The 12708-nt window shown below is 39.0% G+C and overlaps 1 protein-coding gene across 11 annotated transcripts in view; it reads left to right on the forward strand.

Moving 5' to 3' along the window:
* The window catches only part of LOC117212926 (kinesin-like protein KIF13B), a 154629-nt gene that overhangs the window by 10742 nt on the left and 131179 nt on the right, over positions 1-12708 (forward strand). For all 11 annotated transcript variants that reach the window (XM_033458069.1, XM_033458070.1, XM_033458075.1 and 8 more), the window contains exon 2: positions 1025-1112. In XM_033458069.1, coding sequence (XP_033313960.1) covers positions 1057-1112 — 56 coding nt within the window. In that variant the 5' untranslated portion in view covers positions 1025-1056. The remainder of the gene's footprint in view (positions 1-1024; positions 1113-12708) is intronic.

Raw genomic sequence — 12708 nt, forward strand, 5'->3', positions numbered from 1 at the left:
GTTCAGCTTGTCGGAGGTTTATAATTATATAAATCCCCTTGAATACGCTGTGGATATTTAATTATGCATCAGGAACGTCATAAACACGCCTCGTGCAACGTTATTAATGTTCGTTACATAGAAAATATAGGCTTGAAAGGACGGTGCAACAACGGGTAGGAAACAGATTTTTATTAATTTAGCGATTGTTAAATATATCTGTGTATATGATGTTAAATTAATCGATTGATTTATTCTTCAAGGAATTTCTCCACGATCTTTTATCTATCACGAAGATCATTAATCCGATTAAATCCGGTGATTTACTCCAATCAGAAGCATCTCTTATTTGATTAATTTGTGATATTATAGAATACGATATATCTTCCATAGTGAAACATAGTCTCGCATAACGATTAATTATACATGATCACCGTGTTATCACGATAGTTACGAAACGTTTTGGATAAATCGATCGAACATTCTCTGATTTCATTCTATGAGCACATTAACGCCTATTGTTCGGATGGCAAGTTATTAATAGAAGAGAAAGTCGATAATGAATTTCCATTATTCGAGTAGACTGAATCGTTTCAATCTACAGCGTGTCTACGTAGACGTGAATTTAATTAGAACTTTGCCCAAAATTTAACACGTTACGTATTTTTATTTTAATTAATTGTACTACTAAAACTAAATATTTAACGTGCGCTATTTGTTTATTATATATTATTACTTATATAAAACCGCGTATATACATGTACTTTTATTTCTAAGAATAATTATATACCATAAATATAGCAAACCGTGTTCGTAATTCAAATACTTTCATTCGGTCATTATACAATCGCGCAACGATCGACGGTATTTAGATTTGTCTATTGATTCCTCGTTTCACTTCTCGAAACGGAGTTTCCTAAATTTTCTTTCCCCGCGAATCACCTTTTCTCTTATCTCGCGCTACTCGTTTGAAATTCAAATTGTCATCGAATTAATAATTGAAATTCAATTGTTGTTGAATTAACTGGTTGTTCCATTTTTCCAGAGCTGGAACTCGGTACACAATGCGTCGTCGAGATGTCCGGACAGCAAACCATCTTGCAGCATCCCACCACGATGGACAAGATCGAACGGTGAGCGATCTGTTGAGAAATATTTTTTTAAAATTGTCTAGCTCGTAACGAAAAACGTCGAATTCGAGTGAAACTCGAAATAACGCGGATATATTGCTCGTTTCGGTTTACATTTACCAGAGTATCGGACCCTATCTCTGGCAAGAGATGTAAATCCTGTATAAAGTTAACCCCATATTTCACAAATCTCGAATCTTTTCGTTGTTGTTCCAAGTTGTAATACGTCGTTCCGAAAAAACAACGATTAAACCTGGTGAGGTTGTTGGAACAACCCCAGAAAACTGAATCTTTGACCAGCCTGACGTTCTTGGAAACTCGGATTTTTAAAAATTATTCCGAATAGTTGTAATTGTTCTAAAGACTGTTGCAAAGTATTATTTATACTATAGAAAAATTTGGAGAGCAAAACGCGAACACAATAGAGCGGGAATTTTGACGTGTAATACGATAAATATTTCGTTTAAGAGAATGGAAAGACACTCGGTAGATAGCAAAGACGCTGGAATAGTCCTCTTGCTCTCCCGAGAGAAGGAAAAATATAGACGAGGAGTCGTTCTTGCCTGAGCCCTTCAAATTTTTCCGCATAATTCTGACTTTCCCTCGGCGAGCATCTTTTTCCTTCTTAATCTTTTGTCGAAGTTTCGTGATCCATCGAATTCACGTCGGTCGGTCGAGTTCCTCCACGATAAGATAGTAACTGTCTCATGAAATTCCAATGAGATACATTCGAAAGTTCTTATCTTTCGAGTAATCGCGCTGAAAAACTTGCTCCTCCTTATCCGTTCAACGGAAATACATGAAATTCGGAAGTTTATGCGATGGAACAGGGAATAATAGTGGTTGAGGATGATGGATACATGCGAATCGTTGAATAATTTAACGATCATTGTTCGTTTTATGACGCAGATTAAACGCGAATATATATATGTATATAAATAAATATCCAGAATCCAGCAGTGATCAATTATATATGAATATATATATATATATATCCATCCAGAAATTTTCCATAAACGTGTTAATAACCAGAATCCAGCAATGATCAATTCTATATATATATATACACTTGATTATCGTTGGGCTTTGGATGTCTGTACGTTTATGGAAAATTTCCGGATTAAAAAGATACGATAATAGGATCGAAGTTCCTAATTTATTCCGCATTTTAGTTTGTCCGCGACGCATATAATTCAAACTTATCAGAGCCTGCTTGATACTGCATCGTACGAGGCAATTATCGAGCAGTATGCAATCTGTTTTTGAATTATCGTTACGATGCTAGGAGTTTCCTTTTTGTTTAAGGAACGATAAGATGCTGCTTTATCTGTACCGTGTTAATAATCGAGACACCTCGTCGATTAGAGCGAAGAAATTCGCTACTATTTGTACGAGAGATGTTGCGAGCGCGTTTAGACAATTTTTTAGCTTAGTTACTGTAAAAAGAAACTTGCTACTGTCGTAATAATTTGTCTGAACTTCTTTGGATATGCGACGTTTTCGTCGAAAGGAAAAAGAAGCATAAAATTCGCATTTTACGTTCGTTTATGTCAACGTATCGCACAGTTTGAAAGATTTTTTCAAGCTGAAAATGCTTCGATATCTTCTTTGTGTTTCGTCTTATCGCGCACGTTTGGTAGATGAGCGCGATACTTTGATGAGATGAGATTAGATGAGAATTGTGAAAGCTGAGTGCAAGTAGAATTAATAATTTTGCTTGACAAGACAAGAAGAACTGGCTTAAAATAGAGAAATTATAGCTGCGTATATAACCGAAAGCTCAAAGAACGTTAGATCGCGCACCAAGAAATAAAATTCATCGTTCTGGCGATTATTATGGGTTTGTAGGCGACAGCCACAGCATCGATGCAGATAAGAAGAAACTGCGATACATGCGCGTATCGGCGCCATTTGTCAGATAATTAGATCGTACAGTCTTATCGACGTAGGCAGATAACATCGTTGCTGGAACATCCATGGTACGCGAACATCGTAACTACGATGGAAATCCATCAGATTATATCGAAACAAATTCGATCTTCGTATCTATCGCAGAATTAGGTTGACACATTCTCTGATAAATAACAAATTACAATCTCTAGAACGATGGATAGTGAAAGATATTCGACGATCGTTTCATTCAAAAACTTTTGTTACCTGGGTGATTTTTATTATTTATTAAGACACTTATTCCAACACTCGTATTTTAGTATGTTGTAATGAAAAATTTTTAATTCCTGGTAACAAGGACGATGAAATTTTGTTATTCGGTTAATCTTTATTAATCATTGTGATAGATACGAGAAACATGTGTATTTTGGTATTATAAATAGAAACTTTCTATTAGGTTGTGCCAATAGTTTCTTTCATTTTATAAGGAAACAGTAGATGCACGACAGTTTCCCTTTTATATTATTTTATTTAGTTGCTCTATTGGAACAAGATGGATCGCACATAATTCAATAAAATGACCAGCATTCGTTTCGAGAAATTTTCTACTATATTTCCAAAAATCCAAAAATTAACGGAGAAACGACACAGCCAATTTTCCATTACCTTATATCCATTTTTTTTTTTTTGTTTCTTTTTTCACGGTGGAAAAACGATACAAGAGACATTTTGATTACACGCTAGAGGCGTTTCGTTTACGTGTGAAAGGGACGTTTTCCTTTGAAAAGAGCCTGTTCTTTCGAGGAACAGAACAATAACTGCAAGAACTATTTCGCCACGGGGAACAATCCTTTTGAAACAGTGGCTGTGGTTCTATTTTTTCAAATACGCTTGTTTGCCGGCCTTCCCCTCTCTTCTCCTTTCTTCCGGTTTCTTTCGCCAGGATTTAGCCGCACGCTCTTCCTGGACGGTTCTCATGTACGGTTTCATTCGTTTATTGATTTATCTTCTCTCTTTCTTTCTCTCTCACGCGAGGTCGTTACAACTTTCTGCTCGTTCTCACCTGGTTGCTTTTCTTTTCTCTTTTCTTAATTCTCTTTACTATTTCTTCGTGTAATTCGCGTAAGATTACTCGTTGGTAGCATAAGACGCGTCATTTAATTGGATCTTGCTACTGGAACTTGGAAAATCCTGATCGATAGAAGAAAAAGCCGACCGACAATGTTTGACATTGTTTCCTCAGAGATTTACGGCATGTTATTGCTTTCTTTAAGAAGGTCGACCTTTTTTCGTGTCTGTGTATGTTTTGACCTATGAAATCATACGAATACTTATTACACATATATCTTTATTTTTGTTGGCTGGATGTTTATTAACATTTTCACAACAGGAATAGCTATCGCGTTCTTCGTCTTTTCTTTTCACTTTTTTCCTTGGAAATTATTTTGCACATTCGTAAGAATATGTATATATTTCCTGTTTTTTTGATAATTTTGCAATTTTGTAATTCGAGTACCGTGCGAATATACATTTTACACTGACTGTATTTTCGAAAAATTCCCGGATTAATTAAACATACAAAACCTTGCACGATATGACGCGTTACGATCACGTTGCCTTAACACCACTGTGATGTCAATCGAGGAATAGATCACGACGTCCAACAATATCTGTGAAAACGTACCCGTATAACGTTGTTCTTCTATATGCGTCCACTACTTTTTCCATCTCGATGACTCAACATCATAAAACGCGTAACATTTCTTGGCACGCCCTTTTGCACCTATCTCCGAGCACCAAAGCCAACCACTCAACGCACGGAATCTTTATCGTATCCGCAAAACTATAGTTCGTCCTTGGTATCCCGTGGATGAAACTGGCGCTGGGGAACGAGAAGACGCGAAAAACGTCGGATATATTCGGGAACGAGGGTGCTCGTTTGGCCTCGATGGCGTCGTGGAAGATACTCGAGCGTCGCGGATATTTTCAAGCACGAGGGCCACAGAGAAAACGCGTTTCCAGCCTCGTAATTTCGTTTCGTCGAGCTGTTGTAAACGTGTCTTACACGTGTGTCTGTACTTACGCGAAAACCTGTGTACAGGATGTCACGATGTTCCATACAAACATTATTCGGTGTGATGCATAAGCGAAAATAAGACTGAGACGTTGTTATTTATATAGTAGTATAGTAGTTTGCATACTATATACATTTTCTATATATTTTTACAGTTTATATATTACGGTAATATTATACCGCGTCTGAAAACCTAGTACCTTTGGATTTTGCCTGTCAAAAACTATCATACGATATGGAAAAAATGCGGGAAATTCAGCGTGCCCTGAAACGAAGTTCGTCGTACGTATCTTTTCTAATTCGTGTGTTTATAATCGCACGAATCATCGTTATACTGTCGAGCATCGGTAACTCTAAGCTCGAGAGAAGAGCGAAAATCTTCGAGTTATTAGGTCCAGATCTATCGAAATTTCCGGGTACAAGAGTTTACCAAATGAGTTTACCAAGTTTAACAAACGAAACTTGCACGTACAGAAGCTTGTACAAAGGCTCACCTTTTCAGAAGATGTTGGTATCATCCCAAGCTTGCTCGTACAACTCGTTTTATGAAATGTAAACGTTAAAGATGCGAGCAAAGTGATGCCAATTACGCGTTCGACTCAGGAAAAAGGATCAGCTTCTATGGATGTGGAAGTAGGAACATGATTTTTATCGTGATACGTTCATTCTTACGTCTTACGTGATTTGGGATAATCGTAACAGTTTAAAGACAAACGATACGTGCGCTGATTGGTTTCTAACGCCTCGTGACGTTCTAAGCCATCGATGGAATCTGAAACACTTTCGAATCGCTTCGAATGTAATATACATATATGGCGGCAAATTCAAATCGCGTCGAATCTCATTGGAATCTTAAGACTCTTGAGAGCCTTCATCGCTGTTGATTCTTAATAGATTCGTCGGGTATTTAATGTCTCTCAAGCATTGATCATCTTGGAAGCGTTGATGCGGGATATTCGATACTCTTCGAGCTCGAGAGTTTGAGAGTGGAAGCGATGGTGTAGGCTCTAAAGACTATGGCTCTATGCGGCTTATCTTATTGAGGCATAAACAAAGACGGAGGAGCGGCTCGATGGATTCGTCGACCGTCATTTTGACGACAAGGCACGATCCAGGCTTCCGAGAAGACTAAACTTTCAAGGCTTCCAAGATGAGCGAGAATCGAGACACTTGGAAGATTCCAGGCTTATTAAGATTCAAAACTGAGCCAAGACTCTCAAGAGTCGTAAGCTTCGAATCCTGTTGCAAGTGATTCGGAATTGTCATCATCTGCACCGATACAGATTCGAAGTGATTCGAAACTGTTTTAGATCCTATCGTTGCACACAGACACACGCTTCGTGTTGCAGAAGCAGCAACGATAGAGGTTCCACTTATAGAGGCGAACTTGAACATGTTGTAGAAGTCTGGCTACTCTAAGCTCGAGCTACGGGCGTCAAATAAAATGCATCTGGACACGTGGCAAATAGTCGGAGTTTTGTTTCGGCCGATAGAACGTTCTCGCTGCGGAGTGGCACGGGATCTTCGACTTGTACAGATCCGAGTTATCGAGCCATCGATTGTCGCGTGTTATCGGCCGGATAACTGTCAGATAACCGATTTTATCATTTTGTCACGGAATTAGTTCCGTTCTTAACCCATTTGCTTCCAAGCGCGGATTAATACGCGCGCTGCGACTGATTTCTTTTATTTCCATTTTAATATAAATAATTTTCTTTTTAAATAAATAATTTTTACCTTTTTCCTCTCTTACAAAGAATGTAAGATGCGATGTTTACGAAGTAACATTGTCTACCGATCGTTTTGAACAATAAACTTTCGATAAATTCATGAAGAACTCGGATGTCATGTGCCACACATACGACCGACCTCGCTCGGTGATAGGGATCAGTCCTCCGAAGTAGGGCCATGATACAAATGAGTTAAGAATCTCTGCAATTGGAAAGTTGTACCCTCTAACTTGCGAACATTTTGTCACGCGAGGTAGCCCCATCTTTTCTTCTACAGTAAGTACGCTGGCGATGTTTTAAATGGAAAATGATGGAATGCTCTGTGTACGCGTTAGTTGGCAAGATAGGAAGGAGCAGCGACGTCATGCAAAAAGCTCTACGGTTTTGTATGAAGCGTCAGAAACGTATGAGAAGTCGTATGAGTCACAAGTCACAACGAGACCATACATCGAACGAGATCGTATCCGGAAAGGGGCTTTGTGAAGTCCGATGCTGTTGCAGCGTACTGGCCGCCGTGGAAAAATGCGCGAGAACAGCACGGCGTTTTCAACAAAGACCGATTATTTATTGCTACAGCCTGCACGGTGCGTACACAGCGAGGTTTCAATGGCTGCTGGCCATAGTTAGTCAGCGTTGCTGCGTGTAAATATGGATTAGCGGTGATGTTGCCTTTTGTTCGCTGGATGCTTCTATATATCTCTAGCTTCGCGTTCCTGTAATTTATGTAGCCAGATTTCTGGCATTCGTTTATGACTTACGATGATGGAACGTGATCTGATAATTGGGCGGAAATTTTTTCTATCTTGATAGATGGAATAATTCCCATGATAAACGATCGTTTCAACGTATAAGCTTACAGAGAATGAGTCTACGTATAGTACGACCACTATATCAAGCTACTGTTACTTTATATGGATGACAGGCAAGGACATTTACGTGGAAAGTGACCATCCAGTAATTATTTTACGATGGCTACTTACCGTCGTATCGGCTGCTTGAGTTAAAGAACAACGACATAATCATCAACGTGGCCTTAATGGCCTATTTGTTAGAAAGCAATTTCCGTGATATATCGTTGCTGCCTGCTTTCTTCCTTCTTTCTTTCTTTCAGACGATCCATCGCGCTTTATACAGAATCTTTCGTACAGAACGAACTTTTTTGTGGAGATTCTGAACGTCACGAAAATGAGTACATAAATTTGAAGATCGAAAACGAATTAATACGAAACCTTTTTGTCGCGTGTTTCCTATCGTCTATTTACACGTGTTAACTAAGGAAACTTGGATACGCCAGCGTGTAATTTCCAAATTTCGCGAAACTACGTCGAGTTAAGTAAGTCGTAACTTTACGATCGAGTTTTGTAATTCTCGACGCCTCGTGTAAAACCCGAACATCGTCACGTTCAGCTCGTTACAAAACGCCTATGATTACGTAAAGCCAGAGAGTTTGGTAACGTTTTAAAAGAAACAGCAACAATCGTGGCCACACGTGTATAGAAATGACTCAGAATGCACGAATTTGTTCCGACCGAGAAGAAAGATTTTTATCGCGCGCAAACATCCAGTTCGAAACACGTTTTGCGCAAGTGGAACAATCGCGCGGAATAATTGGAACAACGAACGCAACGAAGACGAGCAAAAGGTACGCGAAACGCGATGAAACGAGAGAACGAGATGTGTCTTCTCCGCTGAAACGGGAAGATAAGATTTCTTTTCACACTTGGCCCATTTTCCGCGTCATATTTCCTCGATGATCGCGATTCATTGTGTAACTGTTGCGAAACTACCGGGGAACCAGGTGAAAACAAAGTTGGTAGCCGAGCCTTAAACGCGTACGTTTTTCCTAGAGAAACGAAAGTGAAACCGATTACCAGCGTTCCGTGGAAGGAAACTACCGGGAAAGTGATTGGCTGTTGAACCTCTAATTGATAAGAATTCTGAATAGCTCGAGGAACGACGAGATTGGAAGCTGAAAGGTGGTGACTGAATCGGAATAGTATGTTAATGAATCGACAAAAATATTCTTCTGACTAATACTACCGGTCTGTACTTTGTTCTTGTGTAGATATTCTACAGGCCGAGTACCATCCGAGAGTTTCAGCTAAATTGTTTTCCATGTTATATCGGAAAATGTTTCGGATAAAGGTTGCATAGTTTTGGTGTTATTAGTCTCTTCGTTGCAAGAATACCTGTTCTCGAATTGCTTGGATATTTCCAGTTCAACGGTCGATGATCCTGATGTTTTAAAAGTAACAAATAATAGCGAAAATTCGATAATTTTCCTAGTGATTCTAGAATAGAAGAATAATAAAAATAGAAGAAGAAGAAGAAGAAGAATAGTAGAATAATTAAAAAAGAAAAAAGATGGATAACCGATAAAAAAATTGGCTGAAATTTTGTCGAACGACAGCCGAAACTCAAGAGTCTGTCGTTTCCATGGTGTCGAGAAATCAGGTCGGATATCGAGAACGGGTGTTAACTGTCCGTCAAGATGCAATTTACCGTTTTATTAACGATCGAGCCGATTGGAAGCCGGAGGACGCTCGGATTGAAATGTGCCCTGTGTCATCGATTAGCCTCTAAACTCGTTCACCAAGTTCTATGAATCCATCTGTGTCACGGACGATGTCCTTGTTTTGCTTGTCATAAAATGTCGGCGTAGGCGACGCTGCGCAATTTTTCTGATCTTCGTAGTGTATTTTTTGCCTCGATGCCTCACGACGATGCACAGAATCGTAATCGCGCATAGATTTCTTCCTCTTGTTCGTGAGAAAATTCGTAGATTCGAAATCGGATGAAACGCGTATAAAGGATGCGATTTAGCTGTTCGTTGAATAGGAGCGAAGTTTATTCGTCGTTTCAAACTATTGTATGGCCGAGTTTTATTTTTCCTTTAAAGCTATATAATTAATTTTAGCGTCAAAATAAAACGCGATTGTGCAACAAAAATTGAAAAATAAGACAATCGCTATTGAATATTTTATCTACGACCGAATATTAAGACCGAATATTTTGAATATTTAAAATGAAGTATTAGGTGAAATCAGCGTATTCCACTTGAAAATGAAGTATCACGCTCTGAATATAGAAACTGGAAGATAATTTGCCCGAAGGTCGCACGTACTTTTACAATAAAAAAACTTCAGAAAGTACGTAAATGGGAATAGTTGGCTAACGTCATTGTACGTACAGAACAATAGCTATATTGTACACTAGCGGACAAATATTATTTGTGTCCGATGAATTTTATCTGCTACCTTCTTATCTCTCCACCTGCTTTATTTATAACGCCATTATCAATGATATACATATAGGTGTATATGCTTTTTCGTGTAAATATAGACTTAGAACGAGCTACTTTAAAGTTACGACGCATATCTAATAGAAGTTGCGATCGTTTGTTACCATCTTTAATCAGTGGTCTAATTCAATTAATTAAAATATAACATATTTATAAAAAGCTTGTACGTCAATCCATCTTTTTTTCCAATAATTTTTTTGCAATTTCAGTCAGAAGGCCAATGAAAATATTAAGAAGATCGGTTGAAAAATCAAAAGTATTATAATAATTATTATTTGTTAAACACATAGAATATTACGATGATAAGATTCGTAATGTACCGAAACTTCGTAATATGCCAATCTTTACGAATTATACGAAAGTAAAGATACATATACAGCTTATATAACGTTAACATATATATTATACAATGTTAACTATAATATGTGTCAATGTATACAATGTGAAAATAATTTCGGACTCAGAAGGACATTCGTCTATTGAAAACGCCAGCGACGAATGATTAACATATGAAAACCTTCGATGTGAGAATAGGAATCGAAAACCTGGAGCTTCGACACGCTGACCCACTTGAGAAAATTTTATCCTCGGCTCGATTATCCTCGGCACGTGCCAGATCCGAAACATCGACGCGGGTAGACCGAACGTTCCATAATTTATGAATATCCGTACAAATCATTTGGTGGCCCCGTTAACAGGATCACGTCGATGGCGTGAGAATGATAAAACGACAGCGATGAAAGCTGCCCTCCACGTACGTAATCGATCACTCCCAAGCAATCATCGTAAATACGATAGCGCCATGGAAGCGGACAATTCCTATAGGAAAGTCAATTATGTCGCATAATGATCCCATAGCCACATGGATATAATGATTTGTAAAAGTAATCCTAAGAAGAAGAACAGTCGTAACATAATGATTTACTTCGAATGAAAAAGATACGTGAAAAAGGTGAAACGATCGCGACGATCGACGACAGAGAGGCGAGACGAATTTCTTGGAATCAAGAAAATACGTGAAAAAGTTGGAATGACGAGAACGCGACAGGAAAATGAGCGTGTCAGTGGAGATGAGAGTGAGAGTGAAGTTTTTCCTAACGAAGCACGAAGTACGGGAATGCAAATGAGTCGATTATTTCCTACGTTATATCGACGCGTATAATCATCTCCATAGATCAGTATAAAAGCAACAGCGACGATCCTTAAATTCTTTTCAACTGGCCAACGACATAGAATAAAATAGCAGAGATAGTATTGAACTTGATCCGATCGGTGGTAACTCGTTACGATGCAAGGTCTCGCACTAATGAGCGAGCAGCCGCATGGACTAGTAATTATGTTAGCTGTTTTTCTAGCTGATAGTTTATCATATCTAAAGTCACGGCGCGGCGGTAAACGTGTTTCAGCGGTGGCGCGCGCGCACGCACGCCTACTCACGATCCTCCTACGCCACAAGCAATTAACACGTAGGATAATTAACCGTGAGCGATTGCGTTGTGGTTCGTAAGAGGCGTTCGTTTCTCTAACGAAAGTGTCATATTTATATATTTAATATGAATCTTTATGCTACTGAATTAATATGCGATCTATATCTAGAGAGCAGAATCTAGAATTAGTGTAGAATATAGAACATCTAGAATCTAGTGATATAGAATATTCGTCAAATTTCCAATCGTCAACTTCGGAACGCGAAAGAGGTTAAGAGAAGGAATTTCTGAAAATATCGAGTCACCTACCAACTCAACGAAAGACTGACCCTGCTAATTCCGCTAGAACTTCGGTAACTCGAATCTTAAGGGAAGAGTTTCACTCTCTTAATTATGGAGATTTCCACTTAACGAAGTTCCGACCGAGAGAGGTTTAACGAACGAAAATTCGGCTTCATTGTACGTGGGTTCGGTTCCCAGATGATTCAAAGACGTAAGGGACGCGTGAATTCAACGCTACAAAACTTTACTAACCGTGTACGCTTGTCACACGACTGACGAGTAGCAGTCAGTTTGCACGGGAGGAGCAAAGACACGACCAGGGACAAATATGTACATTGTTTCCGTGTAATAAAGGCAGGCACGATACACGCTAACTTATAGAAATTCTACTTGCAGAGAGACCGAGCTTCTCTGAATTTCAGTTACAGAGATAAAATAGATAGCGAAAAGAATAATTCGATTTGAGGGAAATTTATATTTCGACCTGCAGAGCTGCTTCCACAGCGCAGCAGAAAGGAACGAACAAAATTCGACTCTTATAGAGTTTTTTGAGCGAAACGGGTTCCAGTTACCGAGACTCCACCGTACTGACTTGATTTCTCTAGTATCGATCGTCGAATCGAGGTCCGTGGACTCTTTGACGTACTTTACAGAACAAATATACTAAATCGTAGACAGCAGTTGTTCGAATAGAAACGCGTTCAAGGCGAAGGATCCAGACCAGGAAAGATAAATGGCGTTACACGCCACGGTACTGGGCTAAACGTTTCATATTAATAAACCCTTGGCCTGTCCAACCTGTCCAAGAGTTTCTACCTCTTCGACTCTCCGTACGTTTCCATAAAGATTCATGGGCCCGACGTCAGCTTCGATTTTGAAGAATCGCCGAGAAGTG

The sequence above is a fragment of the Bombus bifarius genome, unplaced genomic scaffold, assembly GCF_011952205.1.
Source record: "Bombus bifarius isolate JDL3187 unplaced genomic scaffold, Bbif_JDL3187 scf7180000008417, whole genome shotgun sequence".
NCBI classification, from domain to species: Eukaryota; Metazoa; Arthropoda; class Insecta; order Hymenoptera; family Apidae; genus Bombus; species Bombus bifarius.